Source organism: Pseudochaenichthys georgianus, chromosome 21, assembly GCF_902827115.2.
Source record: "Pseudochaenichthys georgianus chromosome 21, fPseGeo1.2, whole genome shotgun sequence".
Taxonomy (NCBI): domain Eukaryota; kingdom Metazoa; phylum Chordata; class Actinopteri; order Perciformes; family Channichthyidae; genus Pseudochaenichthys; species Pseudochaenichthys georgianus.
In genome coordinates this window covers 7,829,150-7,856,221 of record NC_047523.1, presented here as the reverse complement: position 1 = coordinate 7,856,221, position 27,072 = coordinate 7,829,150, and the positions used below count along the sequence as shown (strand labels likewise).

Genomic DNA, 27,072 nt, shown 5'->3' with positions numbered 1-27,072 from the left:
CTGGCTTCCGAGGGTGGTCTATATAAGGGGCAGATGGTGATTATATGGACAGCGGTCTGCTCAGGGTCACCGCACTCGCATGCCGCACTGTCCGCCAAGCCCTACGTCTTCATCGAGGTTTTAAAGCGACCGACCCCAGTTCGTAGACGGTTTAGAGTGGTCCACTGCCGGCGCGGTAGGTCGTCTCCTCCAATGGTGCCATCTCCTGGGTCCCAGATGTAACGGTGGATTCGGGAGGGCCCGGCTGACACCCACTCCTGCTTCCAAGCTGCTGCCAACCATGCATCTCTGGAGATGTCCTCAGAGGTGGAGTTGAGCATCTCTTGAGCCGCTATGTTGTAGGGGTGGCGGGACTTGAGTCTGTTTGGAGGTGCTGGAGTTATTGTGGTGTGGTGCAGGATGTGCCAGTCATACTTTTGTGCCTTCCTGGCCAGGGCGAGGGTGGCAGCCTCCCGTCGGAGGCCGGCCGGTGCTATTCCCGCGAGGACTGGCAAGAGGGACACAGGGGTAGGCTTTAAGCATCCAGTTATTATTCTGAGGGAGGTATTGATAGCCACGTCGACCTTTTTCGCATGAGGGCTTCTGCTCCAGACTGGGGCGCAGTATTCCGCTGCAGAGAAGACCAGGGCTTGAGTGGATATTCGCAGTGTCTTAGCGGAGGCTCCCCAGGTTGTTCCAGCGAGGCGGCGGATCAGCGTGACCCTGGATGTCACCTTGGCCTTGACTTCTTCCAGGTGTTTTTTAAAGGACAATGTCCGATCCAGACGCACTCCAAGATACTTCGGGGCTTGCTGGACCTCCAGACATTTGTTGTCAACGCGCACCTCAAGTTCCCTCTTGGCTTCTCTGGTGCTAAGGTGGTATGTCGCTGCGACTGTTTTCCCGACGCTGAGCTGTAGGCGCCACCTTCGGAGGTATGCTACTAGTGTGCCCATGTCTTCGTTAAGACCCTCTTCCATCGCCTTCCACGTTGGTCGGCTCAGCATGATGGCAAGATCGTCTGCGTAGCCATACTTTCTGGATGTTGTATCAGGTAGGTCGTGGATGTAAATATTGAACAGCATCGGCGAGAGAACAGACCCCTGCGGTACCCCGTTCTTCAGTCTTCTGAGCCTACTGCACTGGCCATTGCCGGTCTGGAGGATAAAGCTACGGTTGGAAAGAGTCTCCATGATGAACTTCACCATGTGGCGGTCCGGTATTGTCCTCAGCAGCTTCAGGTGGAGTCCCCGGAGCCACACAGTGTCATATGCAGCAGTCAGATCCAAATACACTACCCCAGCTTTCTCATTGGCCTGGAAGCTGTCCTCGATGTCCTGGCAGAGTAGTGTTACCTGGTCTGCTGTTGATCTTCCACGACGGAAACCAGCTTGTTCCCGTGGGAGCTGGGAGTCCACCCCTGGCTCGATGCGGCTATGGATCATCCTCTCCAAGATCTTAAATGGGACACAGAGCAACGAGATTGGTCTGTATGACTTGGGGTCTTCTGCAGATTTATTTGGCTTTGGCAGAGCTATGACAGAGGCACGGCGCCAAGTCTTTGGGAGCTTTAATCTCTGGTAGCATGATGTGTAGAAAGCACAGAGCCAGCCAGATGTTGTTGAGCTCTGGTGGATGACGAACTCCGGGTGGATGTTGTCACGGCCAGGGGATTTGCCTGGCTTGAGCTTGCTCATGGCCTCACTGAGTTCCTCTGCTGTGAATTCTCCCGAGAGGTTGGAATCGACACTGGCCGCTCCCGAGATGCAAGACACCTCACGCGATGTCAGTCGGGCAAAGGCTTTGTCAGCATCCGGGAAGCGGCCGTTCTTCATGAGCTGGGATGCGATGGCGTTTGCTGTGACTGGGCAGCTGTGGGGTGTTGTATTTCTGCCTGTGAGCTGGTTGATGGTCTGCCACGCCTTGCGACTAGAATGGGTGAAGTCGATTGATTCAACGACCTCTGTCCATCTGGCCCTGCGGGTGATATCTAGCTTCTTGAGCAGTGCTGCTGCAGTCACATCCACCTCTTCTCTGGAGCTAGCCCTCTGGTGGTCACACAGAAGGTGGCTGCATTCCTCGTCCCAACCCGGGATGTAATTCCTGTTATAGCCACGTGGGATGGACTTCTTTGCCGCACCCAGGAGGACCTGGCAAAAGGCTGCATAGGCCGTATCCAGGTCGGCTGTGCCTGGGTCTGGCAGGCCAGCTGACATTCTTTCAGTCTCCTCAGCATACGACTCCCAGTTGGCCTTTCGGAAGTTCCATCGCTTGACGGGTTTCCCTGGTACCGGTTCCACCAGTGATGGGACTTTAATGATGGATGGTCGGTGATGTGAGCGGGGAAACCTGTCCAGGACGCGTCTCACCGGTATCGGGTCGTTACTGTGGCATGTGGCGAAGGCCAGGTCCGGGTTGGTGGAGGTGTTCCAGCGTGCAGAGAAGAAGGTTGGAGGCTCCTTGGGGTCATACAGTAGCAGTGCATCAGTGTTGGAGGCCCATTCACTCAGCGCCACTCCATTAGGTGTTGTGTAGTTGTAACCCCAGTCTGTGTGCTGACAGTTAAAGTCCCCTGCATAGATGGCAGGTGCAGTTATTGATGGGAGTGACGTCGTGGACAGCTCTGATGGTGGGGGCTTATATACGTTGACGACTGATGTTTCCTGGATTTTTGTAACCAGCCACTCGATGTTAGAGCCTGGTGGGGATTGGCTACTGGCTGACCAGCTTATTTCAGTCCAGACGAACGTTGCTACACCGTGTTGCTTGCTGTAGATGGACCCAGCGAGATGGAACCCAGGGATCTTGAGGATGTTGTCTGATGTGCAGTGTGTCTCCTGCAGGAGCAGAACCGCTGCCCCATTGGAATCAGCCAGGTGACGCAGGACTTCGAGTTTGGCGGTTGTTAGGCCCTCGACATTGAGTTGAAGCACTGACAGGGCTCGGTTTTCGACGGTCGGGATGATTGCCCGTCTGCCGGTCCTAAGCCTGCCAGCTCGACGTTTGGTTGGCGACATTAGTTTCACAAGTTGGTCTTGCACCATTTCTTGTTACTTGCAGAGGAGGCCACGTGGAGGCTGTCGTCTTCTCCTCCGTTTTTGGCGTGAGAATAGTTTGGGCAGCGTGAGAGCGTGAGATTGAGAGTAAAAGCGTGTGTCACACGCCAGATGCGTGAGAGTTAACCCATGAAGAAAAAGCTGAAAATGACCATCAGCTCAGACTGCGGTTTTCTTTCAGTTCACTGTGTTATGTTTGGCTTTCAAGCATGAGCAACTGCTGGCTATCAGATGTCAACATCTGTCTCCTTTGTCCCCATTAAATAGCACATTTTGGGGCGTTTCCTGTAGTTGGATGAGATTACATTCTCACTCCTAAATAACCACACTGCTGTTCACTTGAAAGAAAACAGACACTTGGAAGGTTTCTCATTTCTCTAATTCTCCTCCTCGACTCCTATCCTCGTGCCTTAGTCCCGCCCACAGAAAATGCGAGCGGAGGAGTCAAGGAGGGGAACCGTGGAGAGAGAAGGGGAAGCAGCAGGCGGTTAGAGAAATGAGAAATCCTCTTCTCTGAGCGGCCATTTTAAAGAGGCGTCCATTAATGATGACAGGAGTCACAGCAGCACTGTCTGATGGAGAAGGGTCTAGCTGCGGCCGTGGCCAGTACACGGCGGTACACGGCGGTACACGATGGTACACGACACGCCCACCTGACACGACACTACGGTGGCTGAGAAGGGTCTAGCTGCGGCCGCGGACAGTGGAGGTTGAACCAAGCCCCCAGGAGTGCGCCGGAGTCTTGTGGCCAAACGGCGGTACTACACTTCCTTTGTGGTCTTTACATTTTAAAAAAAAATGTAAACTAAATAAACTACCCAGTATGAACGTTCCCGGGTAGCAGTTCTCTTCCCTCCCTTCAATCTAACCCTTCCCTTCCCCCCATCCTAACCCTAACCACTCCCTACCTTTTTACCTAATCCTAATCTTCCTTCCTCCCTCCTAAACCCCAAAACCTCTCCTACTGTAAGAAATTAAAATCAATGTTTATACTACATGGGCTGTATGATGTAAATCTCGTCAATTCGCTTTTAACGGTGGTGCCTCTCAGCCACCGTAGTGTCGTGTCAGGTGGGCCTGTCGTGTACCATCGTGTACCGCCGTGTACTGGCCGCGGCCGCAGCTAGACCATATTGGTCTGATGGGCAGAACTGTGCGCATGATGCGCGCGCGCGCGCACACACACACACACACACACACACACACACACACACACACACACACACACACACCTCCTATTTTATTATGTGAAGCACTAAATGGTTTTAGAAAAATATCGACACTTTGTTTACTGTATATATCTACTAAACTAAAGCATACAAATAAAGAGAGTAATTTAGGCCTGTTATACTGAGTGATATTTATTATACACACTGCTCTGGTACCTCACAGCTGTTCTCACTGTAAACATCGCATCGCGATTCAAGCAGTTAATAAAATAATATCCAGGGAAGCATGCAGAGCTGTCATTGGCTGAGATAAGTCCGGCCGTGCGTCACGACTCTTTTAAACATCACTGTTGCTGGAAATACATCCACGGAGGATCCGCGGAGGACCCATCAGTGTATCCTCGATTATAGCTCCTCCAGAGAGCCTCCTCGATGCTCGATCCTCCTCGATGCTCGATCCTCGGTCCTCGATGTGCATTTAGAGAAATTAGATGTCCTTCAACATGGCGCTGAAATCCATTTCCGGGTCACTACCGGAGGACCGAGGATTCGAGGAGTCGAGGAGGGGAAATTAGAGAAATGAGAAACCTTCTTGTGCAATATAAATAAACTTGACGTGGCTGAACTTAACTGAAGTAACCAGCATGACAACTTGAGTAAACAGTCCATGGTTCAAATCCACCTCTCCAGCTTTGTCTGATGTGACCCTCCAGTGTTGAAGCACATGTCCTAAAACCCTGGATCCTCTTCCCTTCTCTATAAATGCATGAAATAAGAGTGGTGTAGTGATGATGTCATTTTGTAGGCCGACCCGGAGGTTTGCATTGCAAAAGGCAACGGGATTTCCCTATTGGAATTTAGTATATTGCAGAAATTAAACTTTGAGGCCAACACATGTTTATGATACTTAATACGCTTTGTTCAGCAGCATAATCTCCAAATATTAACCCCAGTTTGGCTTTTTTTAGCAGCATAATTGCAATCGCAAGAATAAAAAGCTAACATCAGACTATAAATCATCTAAATCACGTTCACATGGCTGTGCATCACGGGCGCTTAGCTAAAGTCTGACTTGTCTCGGAATGATGACGTAAGTGGTTAATTTAGTTAAACAATAGGAGTCAGGACTCAACAAGAGACACGATGTAGAGTTGGAGCTTTGATGTCAAACGCTGATGGTTTATTTGGAGCTTCGGCCGGAGAATTCACAAGACAAGTCATAGGGGTCTGACCACACGGATGAGATGCCACAATCCATTCTGAAGAACCCTCCTGTAGCTCGAGGTTTTAAAATAGTTCAGAGTGTAATAATCAACATTCTTCAATAGATAGACTAAACAGCTGAGGAAACTGAATTACATTTGTTGTTGCTTATGGCTCGAGGTCATCTACACCCCGAGAAAGATGTGTTTGAGGTGTCCCACAACAATAACTATCTCTGACCGACAGTTGCCCGGTCACAACCTGGTAACAACAACAACTTGCTATGGCAGCCCCTCCTTAACCTGTTGAACCCCATCCCTGTTTTTCAGGTCTCAGGCTCGAAAATGACATTTCCAGAACAAATGACCATAACTACACTTCTAAAAGGGGAAAATTAATAATATTTGTTCTCAAAGTAATGATAAACCTGTGAGTTGGATGTAGAAAAGTCAGAATCAATATAGATGTTTTTTATTTTAAAGAAAATTCAGATTGAACATGGTAAAAAACTGTAAATTATTGTGCCCGTCCAAAACTTCTTTTTTACTTATAGTGAATGATGGGAAAGTAGACTAAAAGCTTTAGGAATCCAAAGTACAACATATAATAAGTACCCTGTATTAAGATTGATGCAAAACAAGTGACATTTGACCTTTTTAAGAGAGGTTTAGCAAAAAGAAACCACATCTAGGGTCATTTGGGTGGATTTTCCATATCTCTGGCCCCCCTTGGTCGATTGTGCTGATTGACATCTCTTTTTAACCGCTAGAGCCAATGGAATCGAGGGGAAGTTCCACATACACACACAGGTTACCAAATAAGGAGTGAGAGTGACGCATAGCCAAAACCGGAGTTGTGACACACTCTAGGGATGGGTATCGTTTCCGATTCCGGTTCTGCTTATCGATTCCGGTTCTTATCGATTCCCCGTTTCAATTCCAAAATTGTAAAAGAAAGAGGTCAAACGTTTAGATAACAAAAATATCTTTATTCTTTTAAGCTTTATCTGACATTTTTACAAATAAAAAATATACATGCAATACAAATGTATTGCACAATGTCTGTGCTTTACTTTAACTGAGCTATGCCTGTGGCAAGCTATTAACAGGCATTACATTGTGCCTTGTCTTTTTCTTTCTTAGTGTAGTGGAGTCTCACTTTAGAGCGTTTACCGCGATCCATCTTTGGTGTTATGAAGTGACTGAGCTCGTGAACTGTCTACGGGAGGGCGGGTCAGCGCAACTTACATGATGCCGTTATTAAGGGCGGTGCCGGCCGTCAGCGTACCGAGCCGGCCGTTCTGTGATTCTCCAGGTCCGCCCTGTATTCCACCGGGTCACCGCGGCGCAGACGGACCCGCTGGAATACAGGGTCTACCGCGTTTAGCAACCGTTAAGCAGAACCCGAAATTGTGTATTTTGTATGGGTCCCCGGTACCCGGCTTTTTCTTATCGGGGTTCATCTGGAACCGAGTTTCGGTTCCCAACCCTAACACACTCTGTTGGCTACCATTAGCAGCTAATTTTTATTCTCCAATTTTTGCATGCAAATTGAATTATGGATTATCAATAATTTTTTCAAAGTGACAGACACATTGGATTAACCTACGGATTGACCTTCAGCCGCGTTTTTTCTCGTTTTAATGCCATTGAACACGACTTTTGATCAGAATAACATCTAAGGTAAGCATATCTCCGTGTTTTGCTACCTAAAGCTACGTCGTGTGTCGTCTGTATTTGCTTCCTCTGTCACGAGTTCTGATCGCTCAGTGATGATCCTTATATTATGGACTCTCAGGATGTTATCTAAGCTTGTTTGTGCAGATCCAATAAGTATATCGATCGGTATAGCTAGAGTTCTGTGCTAACGGCAATAAGATTGTTTCGCTAGTGGCTAATTCAGAGGCTCAGCATTAGCTTTGTGGTTTTTTTTGCAAAAAAAAAAAAAGGATCAGTTAGCTGAGTTTCTTCCCTTACATGGATATGAAACACTCACAGCTTATTACATATTAAGAAGCCCTCAGACACTGTTTCCTGCAGATGATGCGTTTTTCCGCCTGGGGGCGGGTAGATGGGGTTCAACAGGTTTTAAGTGAGATAACGGCTGCTCAAGGTTGGAGCATTTCAAGGTGATCCTCTGCTGAGACTTGCTCATTCTATTTCACTTGCACTGTCAGGTCTTGCACTGTCTGCTATGTAAATGTGTGTGCACACAAACTGTGTGTGTCAGCACAGATTTGCAGGAAAAGATGAAGCCGTGAGACATCACTTAGTGTGTAGAGGCTGCATGTTGGCTCCTTCAATTCCAGAGAAATCTCCCCCAGAGGTGTTAATAAAAAGCCTGTTGCCATGGTGCTTATGTTAAAACAGTTCACGCTGAAGAGTTACATGTTGCATTTTATGATTACAACATAATGAGCTAGATTTTATTACACAACAAGAAAGGTGCATTTACTTAAGTACTCTAAAGTCCCTTACACACCAAGCCGATTTCGGCTGTCGATAGATGTTGGGCCGTCGATGAGCGTTGTGTCGCCCTACTCAGATTGGTGTGTCTTGGTGTGTCCCGCACCATTGTGTCTTTTCGGCCGTGCCGACACCTTCCGCCGCCGATTCGACATGTTGAATCGGGAGGCTAAAGGCTAAAGGTCGTATGAGAAGCGAAACGGAAGTGAAGGACCCAAACAAACTATTAAGAAGTCAAATGTGAGATTTCATTTAACAGCTCTTGACACAGGTTCAGGAAAGCCCCATGAGCTTCTCGTTGTTGAGTGAAAATGGAACGCACATGCTATTTGTTGTTTGTTTATATCACGCAGTCTGTTATTCTTCTCTCGGTTATCACGCAGTCTGTCTTCCGGTTGTTGCCTCTTTTGAATGACGAATACACACTACCGCCACCTGCTGGTAAGGAGAGTTATTGCCACTCACGCATGCGCAGTTCGTACGTGCAACTTGGCCGTTGGCTGAAGTATTTGCGGTGTGTTCCAGTGGGATAAATGGCCAAGACGCAGGAGACCAACGTGGCCCATTCAGAAAGTGGGACAAGTGTCACGGTCTGTCTGTGTTGTGTTTTGTCTGTCTCTGGTTTCCTGTTGTATTTTGAAAAGTGTTCACCCCCTGTCTTGTCTGTTGATTCCTGTCTCTGTGTTTTCCCTCCTGTGTCTGATTTTCTGATTGTTTCTCCTCCCTCCTCACCTGTCTCTTGGATTAGTCATGTGTGCATTTAGGTTAGTTTTTTCCTGTTAGTCTTTGTGAAATCCTTGTTTGTCTTGACTTTGTTCACTGGGAAGAGTTATGTTGTTACCTTAGCCTTGAAATAAAGGTATTTTCTGTTTGTTATCTGCATTTGGGTCCTGTCTGCTTCACTCAAACCTGACAACAAGACCATCATACACACCACATTTGGGGCTGCATCAATTACAGTTCCAAAGTTATAAGTTATCAAAAGTGATTGATTTTATAATCCCTGTATCCAGACTTTAAAAACTAAATGGTGTGTGATGGAGACAGGTATGTTACCCCCTAGACAGTCAGTGCATTGACTCTTTGTGTGAAAATGACTGGGTTGTAATGGCTGCTGCTAATGCTCTGAATGACGTTTCTAGAACCTTCACACAAAATACACTCCGCCTTGGCCCGATAACCAGGTGGCAAGACCACAGACATAAACATTAACTTTACATGTTATATTCAAGTCAACATCGATTGGAAACAAATGTATGTAATCATATACAACATTCCATCAAAATGTGTTGAGAAACAGGATTTTCACTGCCGTCACAGCAGATTTTGCTCTCACGCAACAAAAGAAAGTAAATCGGTTGCCTAAAGTAAGCCCGCCTTAGATCTGTGGTATAGGTTGCAGACTGACGTTGATGGTTAAATGCATACATTACAATACAATACAACTTTATTTATAAAGCACTTTAAACCTCCAGACCAAAGTGCTGTACAGGCAAATAGATAAAACACAGCTCAGCTCACACACCATAAAACAAGTACAAGTAAAAACAAAAAACAATTTAAATGCAAAAAAAGCAACACTCCAAAAGATGTTGAAACGCCAAATGTTAAAACGCCAAATGTTAAAACGCTAAGGAGAAGAGGTACATTTGTAAGAGAAAACCACATTGACCTTATAGTGCACCTATTGTCTTTAAGGTCTGACAAACACTGTAGTGAGCAACAATTGGTAACAGTTTCCCCTTAAAACTACAAAGGCAGCTTGATTTGGTTTGGATGACACACATATGGCCACATGTACACATAGCAACATCAAGAGTTGAAAGAACAAGCTAACCGTAAAAGGTTTGAAGGGGATCTCTGGCTAGGCAAACCTTCATTATTCAATTGCTTTTTGTCTGTTGGCCAGACGTTAAGTGTTTGAAGTGGTCGAGCCTTGAGAGGATCCATTTGCACTGACAATAGTTTGAAGTACTGTAAGGCCACTTTTTTGGCTTGTGGAAGCACCGTTACGTTTTTGAGACACAGCTTCACTGTATACATTAACAAATACACAGATACATTAATGCTAAGCAACTCTGGAAAGACATTACTCATTCTGTGCTATGAGAGAACTGTGAACGCATTGCTTAAAGGCAACACCCAAAGCCAACAGCTCGAGACAGGTAGTTTCTATGGCACTGAAGACAGAATCAACAACACAGTGTTTACATGACAGCTGTTGGCTAAAGACATGTTTTAGTTTTTTCTTTCCTTGAAACATGCTGTCATGAGTTCCTATGTATCACACTATAGAACAAAGTTGGGATTTTAACACCTTTTAAAATATCGTCTGTATAGTTGCAAGTCTTTTTTTACAGTCTTACTCCAGTGTAGCCTTTTGAAACATAAGTGTCAGTGCGGTGTACTAACAACTACCAGGGGAAAAGAAAGATATCACTTTTTACTCATTTTATTTTGAGAGCAAACGACTTAGATTAAAACCGTAAATCATGCTCCATTGAATATGTATAATGTGTTCTGCAGAAGCTCTCACTACATGTGAGAGCTTATTCCACTGTTTGTGAACTAGCTGGAGGTTTGAATTGATGACTGTTGGCTGTTACTGCAGTGAATATAATTAAACTTCTTTTGAATAAGAAAAAAAACTTTGGGGGTATAGAAGAATATGGAGGGATGAAACCCTCTTTATTGGTCACACATGCAGAGCACACAGCAGTGAAATGTGTATCTACAGATAAATATTAAGCCTGACAAAGTACTTAACGTCTAATATATTGCTTTCCTGCAATGTTCTATGTTATAAGATGTATGTAGATAGTATAAGAAATGTGCAGAATGACAGTTTAATGGTGGAGGTATACACACATATTGATAGATGTCTTGTAATGCACTGTTGAGGAACCTGCGACCCAAGTTTTTCATTCATTGCATAACTATACTGTAGTTGTGTATATGATATGTCAATAAACCTTAGAAAATCTTGAAAGGGATGTGCAAAATAGTCTTTATATACAGTCTTTAATTAACTATTAGTAGAGAATAACGAATAATGAATATACTTTATAGGGATCCTATTAATATCTAATAACACTAGGTGTCCCTTTCTATCAGCTGTGCACCGTTATGGTGTAAATACAGCCTATCTACCAATTGGATCAAATATAAAAGTCAGCCGAATTAGTGTTGATACTGCAAGGAGACATATTGTGTGAAAAGAAATGTAAGATGTTGTTTAATTGCTTATATATTTATGATCCACGTCACGTTTTCCATTTTGGCGGCAGTTGTTCCTGTTTGTCTAGAAGTCTTCTCAGCAGGGCTCTATAAATAGAGAACTACGGCAGATGTGTAATATTTAATGCAGCCGAACCGTATATTACAATGCCGTTATGTGATGACTTTCAAAGAGAAAAGCTTTCTCGTAGGCGTAGGATCTTGTCTACGTCTGTTTCCGGTATCGTTTATGACGGATGTATTTTGTTTTACACACATTCCTTCACATTTACATTTTAATTTACATTAAAGTATTTCGTGAGGCCTTCTAAAATGTTTTTAAATATAACTACGGTTGTAGTTGAAGAGTTTGTAAATTAACATGAACCAAAGCTGTTGCCTGGCAACACAATCACACAACGTCACGTCCGTTAATTCCACATCCACACGCATGGATTAACATCGCTTTAATACATTAATGTAGCCTTTGTTTCTGCTAAAAGAGGTGTCGACCAGCTGGGGCAACAAGAAAATCGGCGAAATCGAGTGACTATTAAAAAATAAATCATTATATTAATATTGACAATAACAACCGACCGTCGGGGAAGCATTTGCTTGGCATTTCCGGGTATTTCTTCACTGGTTAACATGGGTTAACAATACCGTGTAACAGTCACGTTTGAAGGGACGAAATCGTGACATCTTCATATCTCCCAGCATGGTAAATCGTCACATGTTCACGTCTTGCCGTGATACCGGGTTGACAGAAACAGCATGTGTGAGGAGCGCTGAAGCAGTTTTCCACTCGGCCATGATTTACAATCCCAGAGTTCTGCTCCTGGTTTATAGTGCTAATTGCAGACACAGGCGCGTGCGCGCGCACACACACACACACACACACACACACACACACACACACACACACACACACACACACACACACACACACACACACACACACACACACACACACACACACACACACACACACACACACACACACACACACACACACACACACACACACACACACACACACACACACACACACACACACACACACACACCCTCTGGCAGGTAGATTCAGTCCTTAGTCAGCAAGTAAAGACTTAATCAGAAAGGCTTCCTCACAGGTCTGGACTCACCACCAATGACTAGCAGACGAGCCTGGCTCTTTCATTCAGCCACCACTTTCTTGTTAAAATGTGTTAGACAATCTCACATCATTATGTCTGTGATGACTCACAGTTGATTTACAGTGTTCACCTCTCTTTCTTTTTGTGTTTTACCATCAATGGTATCTCGTTTTTTGGACTTGCAATTTGTATTCATTTGCTTTCTTACTTTGTGTCTGTTCTGAATTACCTTGTTAGCTTGTTGTTTGTGTTTTGTCTCTCCCATCTCCAAACAAATGACGAACATACTTTTGGTATAACAACATCAGGAAACGCACTGAGAGTGACCCCGACTGCTGAGAGACCTGTGCAAACTGTATAATAGACCCCGTGTTATAAGCCTAAATGGGCTGGATGTAACACTGTACTATTTCAAAGGTCTTAGCGGGCCTGTTCACACTGTCGCCATAATAATTATAGCCATTGCAATGCCTGACTGTCCAGTATATAATTAGTAACATGAGGTATGAAGGACACAGGATGCCTTCAGGATACAGAATTACTTTGTCTTCTAATTCCAGGATTAAGGTGACTTGTAGAGGGGCCTGTTATTAGAAAGCTTTGAATAACAGCTTGTGATTCAAGAATGGATACATGTAGATAATGTGAGTATTTTAGAAAGCAGCAGAGATGGTGTGTTTCTAACATCTGTCCATTAACCACATACCTAAAAGACAAGACACTTTCATGCTCAAAGCGCTGATTCAGTATGAGTGTTTCTGGGAACCTCCAAAGTATTGAATTTTACCCTGGGATTATGACCAGAAAGTACACCGAAAGGTTGTATTAGCTTTTGAGTAAAACGTGAAGTCTGTTTTAAAGAAGGCCTTGGCACACTTTATGTACATATGCTTCAGATTAACTGTATGTCTGAGAAGGTTTTTGTTTGTTTTGTTGCAGAGGTACATGGGACAGAGAATCCACTTGCCAAAAGACCTTCCCTAGACCCTTGGATTTGGCTGGAGTCGGCCAGGAAACAACACCTGAATGAGCTCAAAACCAGGATGAAGATCAATCAACTAGAATACCCCCAAACCCTGAAAGAACTAAAGGTCAGAGTTCAACCTTGAAACTATGTTTAAATGACAATTCAGGATTCATTATTACCTCAGGATTTCCATGAACCTTGGTGGAAGGGTGTATCAGGGGCCAACGAAGAACCTATACAAAATCAGAGAGGATCTAAATCACAGGGTGGATACACACATTATCTTTACTTATGAAACAGCCTTGGCAGAGGTCTCCGCAAATTTGTAAAGCGGATATCATACCATGATTTGATTTAATTATGTGGGCTTTTTTTTAAAAACATTTCAAGGGCAAAAAGAGATTGAAGCCAGTACATTTATTTGAAAATGCAGGGTCTTACACATGAAGATGTATCTACTTGAACTACATTAAATACAAGTTGTCTTCCCTTATGCTAAAAATAGATATACCATAACACCATAACATTTTTTGTGTGGAACCATTACGAATACCACTTCAGGTCTCAACTCTATGCTATACCTTATTTTCTTGTTCTAGAGAAACAGTAGCCAATACTGTATGACATTCTAACCAAACTAAATCTGAGTGTGGTTTAATTCTGCATGAACTTCCTCCCTAAAAATCTGAATTAGCATTAGAATCCGGTGTATTGCCAAGTAGGTTAACATATGTGAGGAATTAACATTGGTGTAAATGGGCATGCATAATGGAAATAAGGAGCAAACATAAATATAATACAACTATTTAAAAAACCATTATAGCACATAAAAAATGAAAGAAGAAAAGGGCACAAAATGAAAATACAAAAAACAAGTAAGTAAGTACAAATATGACAAATGCTTCCCTTTTTCCAACAGCAGCTTCCTAGCTTAGATTGTGTTTGTAGTCTTAGTTGTGTAGGTCAGAGTACATGTCTGCCTATCAAAAGACAAACGGTCAACAATGTGCTGTGAGGGTCAAACATTGTCTGGTACAGTGGTGCCCTCCTCTGGGCACTCTTTCACTCTAACAAACACACGCACGTGCACAGACACACTTTTTTATCTTACTTTAATTCTTAGGGTGAAAGGCCGTAACCTAATCCTAACAACCACATTCATCATAACAAAAGTCTTTCACTAAATGAACCCTCACTTTAACAGAAAAACGAGTTTCAACACTTTGCCTTACCTGGGGGAGCAGGTCTGTGTTCCCATCAATCAGATAAATACCTGTAGCATGACTGTGTAAACACATTTGTGAGTGACCACCAGAGATGGGGTCGTTACTAAAAAAATGTAATATATTACATATTACTTTAAAAAATATATATATATTACACTACTTTGTTACTCTCTACATAAAGTAATTTGTTACTTTACTCATTACTTTACTCGTTACTTTACTCGCAGGGCCGGCCCACCCCTCCCTACAGGCAGATCACGCAGACTGCTAAAGTTTCAAATGTTCTCTTTAGTTCAGTTTCCATTGTCGCATATTGACCCTTGTCAATTAACTACAGGGGTCCCTCAGGGCTCTGTTCTTGGTCCCCTCCTCTTCTCCCTGTACACAAACTCGCTCGGATCAGTCATTAGCCCGCATGGTTTTTCATACCACTGCTACGCTGACGACACCCAATTCATTCTGTCCTTTCCCCGCTCAGAGACCCAGGTCGTCGCACGCATCTCTGCTTGTCTAGCTGACATCTCTCAGTGGATGTCTGCTCATCACCTCAAGCTCAACCTTGACAAGACGGAACTGCTTTTCCTTCCAGGAAAAGATTGTCCCACTCTTGACCTGACAATCAACATCGGCACCTCTGTTGTTTCCCCGACTCAGACTGCAAGGAATCTGGGTGTGATCCTAGATAACAAACTGTCCTTCACTGCAAACATCGCTGCTACAACCCGTTGCTGCAGATACACGCTTTACAACATCAGGAGGATACGTCCCCAGCTGACCCAGAAAGCCACGCAGGTTCTGGTCCAGGCTCTCGTCACCTCACGCCTAGACTACTGCAACTCCCTCCTGGCTGGTCTACCTGCATGTGCCATCCGACCTCTGCAGCTCATCCAGAATGCAGCGGCTCGTCTGGTCTTCAACCTTCCTACATTTTCCCACACCACTCCGCTCCTCCGCTCACTTCACTGGCTTCCGGTAACTGCTAGAATCCACTTCAAGACACTGGTACTTGCATACCATGCTGCGAATGGATCTGGCCCTTCCTACATCCAGGACATGGTTAAACTGTACACCCCAGCGCGTGCACTACGCTCTGCATCAGCCAAACGACTCGCTGCACCCTCGCTGCGAGGGGGACCCAAGTTCCCATCAGCTAAAACACGTGGGTTTGCTATCCTGGCTCCAAAATGGTGGAATGAGCTCCCCATTGACATCAGGACAGCAGAAAGCCTGCACATCTTCCGGCGCAGACTGAAAACTCATCTCTTTCGACTCCACTTCGAGCGATATAATCACTAACAAAGCACTTATATACTAATAAAGGACTGGCTTATCTATAGCCAGTTGAGTAGCACTTGAAATGTTTGGCTCTATGAAACCTGATGTACTTATATGATTCTGTTTTCTTCAAGGTTGTATCTTCATGGTCGAATGTACTTATTGTAAGTCGCTTTGGATAAAAGCGTCAGCTAAATGCAATGTAATGTAATGTAATGCATAACACTGATCCAGATCCTGAATGTTTTCCTATCTGACGATGGCTGTCCTCTGTCTCCTGCTATCTGTATTTTGCGCAGTATATCTCTTCTCACGCTGTTGCGTCGGCGTGTTCTCCTGCGTCTTGCCATGTGCCAACACACCGCAAAGACTTCAGCCGAGCACGTACGAACTGCGCATGTGTGAGTGGCAATAAGTCTCCTTACCAGCAGGCGGCGGTAGTGTGTATTCGTCATTCAAAACAGGCAACAACCGGAAGACAGAGAAGAAGAAGAACAGACTACGTGATATAAACAAACAACAAATAGCGTGTGCATTAGCTTCACCTTAGCATGTGTTCTTTGCAGGTGTTTGTTGAGGTTTGACGTGGTGTTTACAGTAGTGGATAACAGCTTCTAGCCTGGACACAGTTTGCACCTCACCGTCACATTCCTGTCTATTCTTCGGACAAACTCAAAATAATGGGCATACCTCCACCCAGACCCGGCGCCAGAAGAAATCTAAAGGGAGGGCATATGATTTTCATGGGAGGGCACACAAAACCGTCATGTGCTGCGGGCCTGCGGCACAATATATATCAAACAGCATTGCATAAAGACGCACACTTATCGCAAATACATACACAAATAAAGGGCAACATCGAAACCACTTTTGAAACATTGTGTGTGTGGCAGCACACACACTGGTAAATCACGAGCAAGGCACACTGGTTAAGGATGGCAGCTACCTCATCGTTGCACTCGGAGAGAACTAGTAGAGAGGGAGACGATTAACTGTTTAGCCCGCCTTGGGCATGTTTTTTTTTCCTATGCACTGTGCATCCTTTCGCTCAGCCGAGCTAACTTAGAACATTATTTTTGGCCAACTCTGCATCTTTGTGCAGCGTATACTCAAACAGCGATAGGAAGAGCCCACTGCCTGACTCGGACATGCTCTGGAGTGAATCGTGGTCACCTCTGAGAGGGAGTTGGTTGACAGCTAAAAAAGCTATAATATCAACGACAGCTGACACGTAATAACGGTTCCGTGCCAGCTGATCTGTGCGCACCAAAGTTCTAATTTCCTTATTTGTTTCTTCGCGTATCTGTCTCTCTCTCAAAAATAGGCGCGTTCACATCGCAGTACTTTTCCCACTTTAGTTCCGATATAGTACCTTTTCACCCCCTTTTCCGTCCCTGCTAGAGAGCAGGGACTTTCGTGGGAGAAAAAGGTTCCTATGTCTGATTGGCTGGGCGGATTGCAAACCACGCCCCGTAAAACTCCCAAAAAGTTTTGTGAAGCAGCCATTTTATTATCCTCGCATTAGCATTATTAGCATTAGCATTTGCCCAGCGCAGAAACGCAGAGAGACTAACTTATGGCAACACAAAATAAAACATGGGAGCGGTGGAGATGAGGAGGTGTCGGCGTTCTGGCGATTTTAGAAGCTGCTGGGACTCCCAGCAGCTTCTACTGAAGCCAGTCCCCAACTCCGGGTACTTCCGGCCGGGGACTTTGGGCGGCAGTATACGCCGTGAAGTGCCAGTAAACCCAAAGCAGAAGAAGAAGAAGTGACGTCAGCGGCTTCATTTGCCTAATCCTCCCCCAGGGACTTATTCCGGTGTGAACGCGATCTGTACTTAGTTCATGAGAACTCTTTAGTTCTGATGAACCTTTGTGGGAAAAGTACTGCGGTGTGAATTCGCTAAACTCTCACATGAAATGTGTTCTTTTGATGCGGCATGCCTTAGCAGTACTTTATCAGTCTGTAATGCGTGTTTCCAGTCGCAAAAACCTTTGACAGTAAAAGCCGCATCAGATGAAGACGTATTTACTTTAAACTGTCTACAGGGGAAACAAAAGGCTGCGTCTGCTTTCAACGAATATTCAAGCCATGGTCTGTTGTTGTACCATGCAGCGGCAAAAGTGCGCTTCTTTCCTGAAAACAATCTCCCTGGATAACGATCCAGTTTCACCTGGTTGGGTTTATTGACCCCAAGATCATCTGGGGCTGTTGGTCTTTGAGCGGTTGCTGGCCTGTTGATGTGCTGCAAGGTAGCGTCTGTAGTGAAGGCACCGGCACGGAGGAGGATGCTGGCGGGTGTGGTACAGGGTGTGGCAACCTAGGTGGTGATGGTAGGGAGGACATCGTTGGTGGCGGCCGCCTTGATGAGTCATGGATTGGGCTCGCTAACTCAGCCCCGGGGTTTGCCGAGGTCAAGCTTGTGACATTAAGGCGAGCTGCTGCAACGGCAGGTGCAGGGTCGCCAGCAGCTGCATCGGCTGCAGTTCTTTCATCGCTATTTCGTTTTAATAAATCCTTAGACATTTTAAGCCAATTTCTGATGTCCATTTTGTCATTCAAACAGAAATGGTAGTCTACAGAATGCACAATAAACAAATCCAGAATAGGCGGCAGAGTGTGACGCTGTGATTGGTCTAAATGTGGACGAATCACAAATCACAACAGACACATGAATTTATTTGACGTAGCCTGCGATTTTTTTTTTAGTTACTATCTGACATCACATACATCGTAGCATAAAAGTTCACAGTTTATTTATACTTAAAAAAATTAAAAAAGAATTGCGGAAACCCCTCTTGTCTGTCAGTGTGATGATTATGACTGATTTTAGTAAGTAACGAAGTAACGCGTGTCGGGGCAATGTTAGTAACTGTAGTGTGATTACTGAATTATAAAAGTAGCGCGTTACACTACTCCGTTTCCGACAAAAGTAATATTATTACAGTAACGCGTTACACCCAAATCTGGTGACCACAACCTCCTTTAATCTGTGAGAATGGATCTGTTTGTATTCCAAGAATGTCCTAGTGTGGTAACTTCGATTACTCTGAGATAAGGAAACAGAATACACAAAAGCTGATAATATGCAAAAAATTACGTCATTTTAAATGACATTTAAGTTGATGTCTTGTGAGCAGTTAGCATACAGCATGTCTTTATTATGTGGAGGCCTCGTGGTTCAAACTGACTAACTCATTTGGTGATGCATCTCTAATTACTACTCTTAAGAATACTTTTAGCACTACCTCATGCATTTGTTCCATGTATTGATGCATTAACAATTATGTATGAAGTGAATACAAGCCACATTAGCTGCATTGAGAAAAACAGATAATAATTGCCCATAATGAGCATCTTCAATATGAAAAGTAATATTGTTTGGCTGTCTACAGTGGAATGTGTGTTGGCAGTTTAACCCATTCAACAGATTAGAACCCCCCGCCCCACCATTTTTTTTAACACTCACTTAACATTTCACAGTCTTAAATGCAGCTCTGCGAAAAAATAAAAACAGTTCCCAGAAAAAGCCTTAATGGGGTGGTGTACAAACACAGATATATTCTTTCTGTTTCATGCAAATTAGTAAAGCCCTCGGGGGGGCAACGCTTGCGGAGGCCCATATATGTCTAAACATGGCAAACAATTATGTGCATTTGCTAATTTTCTCCCTCACTTAACTCACTCGTAGCTGCAAAACAAAATAAAACAAAACAAATCATAAGTGGAAGGGTACAAAACATTGTGGCGATCATTAGAAGCAACAAAAGAGAGAATTCGGTAAAGGAGAGGTGCAGCTGGGCGGGGGAGGACCTGCAGACAGCTGGTGTCAGGCATGGATGCACTCCACTGTGTTTGTTCTTGTGAGGTCAGATACTGTACACAAAACACATGCCTCACTGTCAGCCGGGCTCGTGTCACATGTGCCCCTTTGTCCCTTGTACACATTTGTTTTCGTTAATTAAAAGACTCCCCTTTATCACATTCATATGATTGTTCCCTCATAAAGAACCTGTTATACCATTTGTCTTGATGTTTTATTCTAAATATGTTGCCTCATTAAACCTGTTATGATCAATGTTATGTACCTATGCTTATTGAGCATTACAGTACCTAGATATTTTACTTTTAACTTTGTCAACAAAATGACGATTTTACTGTGAGACATTCTCGTTGGACAGATAACCTTAAAGGGGTTGACACAATTTATTTTAAGTCTGTTTAGCAGTCTTATGGAGTAAATTATATCTGAATAAACTTAAACAAAGCCTTTATACTCACAATGCATTATTCTCCATTAACATCAATACATTTGAAGACCTACATGTCTTTCCACATGCGCCTTGGCCAAAAAGCAATAATACAAATGTAATTCCCCCTTTTTATACGCACAACTTAGAAATGTGGCTTATTTGAAGTCAATGCAGTAGCACTTACAGTGGTTTAGCTTATATGGAGGTGTGTGGTGCAGTGGATCCTTGGTGTTGGGTTCAGGGGAGCACAGGTTCAAACCCCACTGCAGTCAGCATGTCGTTGTGTCCCTGAGACACTTCACCCCAAATTGCACCTGTGGGGATTGCCTACAGTATTGAGTATGTAAGTCACTTCGGATAAAAGCGTCTAACAAGTAATGTAATGTAATGAAAGATGATGGACTTGCAGGATTCTTGCTCTTCTTGAGTTTACATCTTCATGGTTGAATGGACTTATTTTAAGTCACTTTGGATAAAAGCATCAGCTAAATGAAATTTTATTGTCATTTCTACATTTAAATTAATATTGGTGACTAAAATCAGTGTTCTTCTCCATACTGGCCATGAAGCAATCCGTACTTATGCTGCGCAGTCAGACCAGATTTCACTGCTAATTCATTTCAAGAAAGAAGACAAGACGTATCTATTGCTAGCCTCAATTGAATTCCACCAGCAGTGAGTGCAAGGTTAATGACATTGGTTAATGGCAATGTTGTTAAGTGTTTGACAAACGTTAGAGGAATGCTGTTGCTATCCAACCCAGTCTCATGGCATTTCGTGTTCACCAACACGATTTCCCCCTTTTTTTCGTGTTGCACAGCACGATTTTAAAAGCAATGTATTTCTACTGGTAATGTGTTTCGTGCCTGCAGCACGTCTTTTTCTCCGGTCTGGTCGTGGAAGACCGGAAGCTGTGTGGTTCATAAAAACATGTTCTTACTCAATATCAAGCCACAATTATTGCTTTTATTTTAAATCGTATAATTTCGGACTTTTGTTGCCGTCTGTGAGGAAAATAAATGGGGCGCAGAGCCTCAGAATACTGAAATCTGTATTTTTTAAATCTTTTTTTCCTTCTAATTTGTTATTCTTTTCAAAATAACACACTGTTATTTACTCACGAATAACACACAATTATCCTTGCTTTTATTTATTGGTTTAATTCAGTTCCTGACAGACGCCAAAAAAGCCCGAGATTACGGAATTAAACCAATAAATAAAAGCAAGGATTTTTGTGTGTTATTGGTGAGTAAATAACAGTGTGTTATTTTGAAAAGAATAACAAATTAGAAGGAAAAAAAGATTTAAAAAATACAGATTTCAGTATTCTGAGGCTCTGAGCCCCATTTATGTTCCTCACAAACGGCAACAAAAGTCCGAAATGATACGATTTAAAATAAAAGCAATAATTGTGGCTTGATATTGAGTAAGAACATGTTTTTATGAACCACACAGCTTCCGGTCTTCCACGACCCGACCGGAGAAAAAGACGTGCTGCAGGCACGAAACACATTACCAGTAGAAATACATTGCTTTTAAAATTGTGCTGTGCAACACGAAAAAAAGGGGAAAATCGTGTTGGTGAACACGAATCAATAGATTAAAAATCGTGTTGGTGAACACGAAATGCCATGAGACTGGGTTGTGCTAGCCTAGGAGGCATGCTAGCATGTTTATTAGGGCTGTGCATCTTCACTGGTCTCACGATTCGATTCGATTACGATTATCCTGTCAACGATTCGATTCGGTTCGATATCCCGGTGCATCACGGTGCATCACGATTCATACCAATGCGTTGCATCCTCAATTTTCTATATTACTGCACATGGCTTATTTTTCATCAATGCATACATGCAGTAAATACATATGAACTCTCTTTTTATTATTTAGAAAGTGCTTCAGAAATCAATAACATAAATGTCTTGACATTAATTTATAAACCAAAATAAATTAATTGTATAGGTCTAGCCTCCGTGTGTGAAGTTGTTCCATCCTCAAAAACAAAAAGCTAATGCTTCTGCAGTCTAGCTGCAGCTTCTAGCAACAGTCTTCTGTTAAGAAAGGACACTGAATGTCCTGAATGAGGCATCACACACAGGACTTGAGTCTGAACACAGCAGACAACAGGAGTATTTACAACAGCATATACAAACAAAAATAGTGCATGTGGGTGCACACTTACATTCTCTGTTTTACTGTTACATAAATCCCATGAATGTATGAGATTAAATTAGCTTCATTATATCTCAGTGATTAAGTGAATAACAAAGTTTCTATCGGGTCACTATCAGCATGTCACTCATTATTTTCAGGGAGGGGGCGGGGCTTGGAGGAACGGAGAGGAGACGGTGATCGCGGAAGCTTTTTTCCTCCTGCCTTCACAAACTTTACACACGTATATATCGTCTGAAAATTGCTAGAGGACATTCATACTTTGCAATCCAAGACTTAATTAAATCCACCAAAAACCTGACATGATTGTAACGCGATTATTTTTGAAAAACATAAATCCCTGTCACACTCCGTGTCGCTGCGGCTCTGACACGGAGTGATTGAGAGCGGGTCCTGCTGTCGGTTCTGAACTGGTGTTCTTGTGTTGGTGGATAAAGCAGACTGCTCCGTGTTGCTATGCCGCTGTCACGTCTGTTCCCTGATCTCTGCGTCACCGACCGATTTGATATTAAAGTGACAGAAAAAATGTTATAGTAAAGCCGCGGCCGGAAAATCAGGAAGCAACGTTACTACTCTATAACCGATTATCTTCCGTCCCTGCATCGAGACCGAATCGTCCACGTCCGCATCGCAATGCATCGTAGAAACGATTATTTTCAACACCCCTAATGTTTATGCTAACAACCAAACCCATGCTGTTTGAAGTCTCAGCTGCATTTTCTGTCCACATTTCAGCACACAGTCTAAAAACTGGACATCTGCACTGCAAAGGCACTGTCGCGGCCCGTCCACACTGCGGCGTGCGTCGAAGCTTCAACGCTTCTACCCATTCACCGTGAATGCGGTGACGTCACGCTTTGCCGAACTGCATTGTGGTTCCGTCGCTTTGCTTCTCCTGTTGCTCGCTTGAAAAGTTGAGCAATGTTCAACTTTTGAAGCTTTGACTGAAGCGTCAGCCAATCAAATAATATGCCAGTACAAGCTCTAGCCAATCAAACCACGTGCTTGTGTGTCCGGGGCGGGAGATTCATGTGATTGGTTGTTGGTAGAGTTTCAGACACGGCAAGCTTCAACGCACGCCGCAGTGTGGGACGCTGCATAAGACCAGACTTCTCCAGGTTAACTTCACCTGCATAGCGTGGCAAACCAAAGGCAGTTAAGCTAGTTCAGACCAGGTTAATATTATAAACAGCAGTCTGACTTAAATAAATATACATACCTAAACCAGGCAGTGTAAACCTCACAATATTACTGAACACTGATTTCTGTCAAACTTTCATTAAAAGTTATTCAATATAACTGCAATTAAGATAAGAAGGTCGCAACAGAATGAAGGCTATATTGGCCAAGAACAGTTCTTACCGAAAATAATATGTTTTGACCAACGATTTGGTAATCACCAACCTTTAAGATTAGTAACTGTCATTCAAAAGTTTTTTTTTCTCAGTAAATGTAACTCATTTTAAATACATTAATTTAGTAATTTCATTGGGTTTCGACATTACATGTAGCTATTTGCACCCCTTAACTCTATTTAGTTAAGGGTTGACTTTTGTGACAGGATTGTTTATCTGCATTACTTCTGCCCATTGCATTTACGCTTATAAAATCATAAAAGTGATGTTAATTTGTTGAGATTATCCTGTGAACAAATGCCACAGATCGTTTTTTTTGCAAATCCCGCTAACTTCCTGTTCAGACAACGAAAATACACTCTCTGCACTACTACACAGTTTGACGTAAAATTACCTTAATCTGTACTTCAATATATGACTGCAGGGAGACTATAGGGTGCATTCACTGAGATGTGGATTTATTTATGTCTTCATTTTAAGGGAGAAACCGAGTCAAAGACTCAAGGAAGAAAGTGTAAAAGAAAGAGCCAGAAAGAAAGAAAGAAAGAGAACTTTTCATCCATATGTTTAGACGTCTGATAAGGGGGCCTCCTGCCCCCTCTCTCATCTTCAGCCAACTAATCCTAAAACCGGACCCCTTTGATCCCAGTGGCAGCCTGATACACTGTGTGTTACAGCAAAGTGTGTGTGTGTGTGTGTATAATGTATTTTCATTTTTCATGTATGCCTTGTGCTTGTGCTAAATTGTTTTGAGAATTAATAATGTTCTCTTATCCTTTCAGAGCGTTTGTGAGCAGGAGCTGGAACAAGTCTTAGAGGAGATCTCCAAAATGACCTCTGAGGATAACAGAGGCCCACTGGAGAACCTGTACGGGCTCAAGTTTCCAAACTGTGACAGACAGGGACTGTACAACCTCAAACAGGTGAGCCAAGGACAGCGCACTGGGTCACTATATGCCATTTCACCTCAACAATCACTCTGTTTAGATATAACACTGACTGGTAGATTCCAGAGTGTCACACCAACGTACGCAAATTCATCTTCACATATGAACAAACCAGGGTTTCCGCTAGGATTTTTTCTCGCCGGTCAAATGTCCGGGCAGAATTTATTTTACCGGACTAATTTGAAACTTACCGGTCATATTTCAATAATAATAATAGTTCTGTAGCAGAGTTTCCGTTAGCAGGTAATTACCGGACTATGAGCAGATATGCTTCAGTTTAAAACTCAGTTCACGGGGCTCATTTTTATATTGCTTCAGTTTATAATCGTAACAGATCGAAAAACTCAGATTCATTTTTCAATAAATGATTCCACAAACAACAAACAACATAATTATTACATTCAAACAAACTACTTGTAGTAGATAACGTACATTATTCAGAAGTTTACATCAACTTTGAATAATAACACGGGAGAAACGGAGCCTCTCTTTTCCCCTCTCTCTCTCCTGGCAGCCCGTTTCTCATGCAGGTCCTGCAGCCCGCTAAACAGAGGGCGGGGCTTCAAGTGATTATCTCCGTCAGACTCAGCAGCTGATCTGATCTCTCTCTCGCTCCGGTTACACTTCTCTCGCGTTTATGTCCATATCGATCAGATCCAGCTCTCCTGATCGGCCTTTATAGAGAGCACCGATCAAACTATTAAGAGTGAATATCGGCCGATAATGACCGGCGGCCGATCGATCGGAGCCTCCCTAATTATTACCAGACATTTTGACCGTCAGGTTTTGAATTTACCGGTTTTTAATAAATGTTACCAGCTAAAAACCGGTAATTACCGGCTAACGGAAACCCTGGAACAAACGTCTTTGCGAGTGTTCTGACATTCGAAGCTACAAAGTAAGGCAGGGAAGCTTCATCATTAAAAAACTTGGTAGGAATAACAAAGAGCAAAGTGTATAGACACAATATAATGACAAATAATTCTGCAACAAACTTTAGTTAACAAAAATATATATAAGTTAAAAAATATATGCAATTAGTATTGTTACAGATTGATCCACCAAACAAGAATTTTTCAACTACCAAATAGTGAGTACATAACAAACAATCTATAGCTTGTATGAAATGACAGCTGGTGAGGTTGACAAAAGTGCGGTTATACACTGAACAAAAATATAAATGCAACACTTTTGTTTTTGAAATGGTTATTGTGTATATAGAAAATGTTTTAGATCTTTGAGTTCATCTCATGAAAAATGGGAGCAAAAACAAAAGTGTTGCATTTATATTTTTGTTCAGTGTATCAAGAATGTCTTCGGAGGGTCTTGAGGAAAGGAATCGTGAAATGTTAACGTTTAAAATCACATCCTAATTTAAACCCCTCAACCTTCTCAGTCATTTACCTACGTGCACTTACATTAATACTGAGACTTTTTCTATAACAAGTATCTGCAGGACATGGTCCATAAACTTTCAGCACTTTTGTGCCTACAGTATATATACTTATGCATACCTTGCCTTTAGCCTTTTGTCTATAGAGAAATTGTGGCATGTAGGAAACTTGCCCTCACCACATGTTGAGGCCTTGTCTTGGAGAGAGTCCCTGGGTGTAAATCTAGTTCTAATGGTGGCACAGTGACAACAGTGGCACAGCAGCTCCCTTTGCCTCAGGACCTTTAGTTGGTGGCCATGCCCATTACGGTGTGACTTTTTCTTTAATGAGGCTGCTGATCCAATATGGCCTACATGTACAGTAGGGGAGGATGTACACGCAAGCATTGTTCTGTAATGATCCATTGTCTATTGTGTAAGGCAAGAATGTGTACAATATATACTGTCCCTAATATATACTGTATCGACTTCCAAATGAGTATTGATATAATAGTCTAAATCAGTGACGTGCGGTGAGGTTCATGGCTAGTGAGGCACTGACTCTTTCAGAGTCAGATTTACAAATATTATATTTTGACCTTAATCGAAATATTCGGTTATTTTCAAAAGCTTTTTTAGTCTGATGCTTCGATTCATTTTAAACAGACCGTTCAACAAAAGGATATCCAAAATGTAAATATTGGATTGTTCTTTCTTAGTAAGATCCCATTTTCATTACAATTGGGTCTTACCTTGACTTGAAGATGAAGTCCATGCTATCCTTCTGGACAACAATCTCTATTACTTTTTTGTAAAAGTCCTCCTTATCTTCCTCTAGTTTCAAAAGTCTAGCTTGTTGTTTGTATCTACCGTCTCTGCGTAGAATAACAGTAGCAACAAGAACATGTGGGCTCACTTGCGCCCCCTTCAGTGCGGCAGAGGTTGTGGCTGCCTCCCCTGGTGCTTTTTTCATTGCCGTTGTATGATGAGACCAGCGAGCTTAAATATCATATATACGTGAAATAAGTTATTTAGAGACTATGGATGGCGAGGATAAATGTAATAAAGGGATCTACAAACATTACATTGGTGACATACAGTGAGATGGTGCAGGCATGCGCTTAGGGCCCGCTTTCCAGCCAGTTTCTGTGGGGTGACGAATTCTGAGGTGAGGCAGATCTCATCTGTGCCTCACCTTACCCCACAGTAACTGGCTTGAGCGCGCTCACAAAATAAGTGCCCGCATTAAATTAGTGCCCACGTTCCAGCCAGTTACTGTG

The 27,072-nt window shown here is 43.2% G+C and overlaps 1 protein-coding gene across 1 annotated transcript in view; it reads left to right on the top strand.

The window, feature by feature from the left end:
* LOC117466258 (insulin-like growth factor-binding protein 2-B) overlaps positions 1 to 27,072 on the top strand; it is a 55,524-nt gene that overhangs the window by 17,913 nt on the left and 10,539 nt on the right. The window contains exons 2-3 of the mRNA XM_034109405.1: positions 13,164 to 13,315; positions 24,256 to 24,396. Of these exons, the coding sequence (XP_033965296.1) occupies positions 13,164 to 13,315; positions 24,256 to 24,396 (293 nt within the window). The remainder of the gene's footprint in view (positions 1 to 13,163; positions 13,316 to 24,255; positions 24,397 to 27,072) is intronic.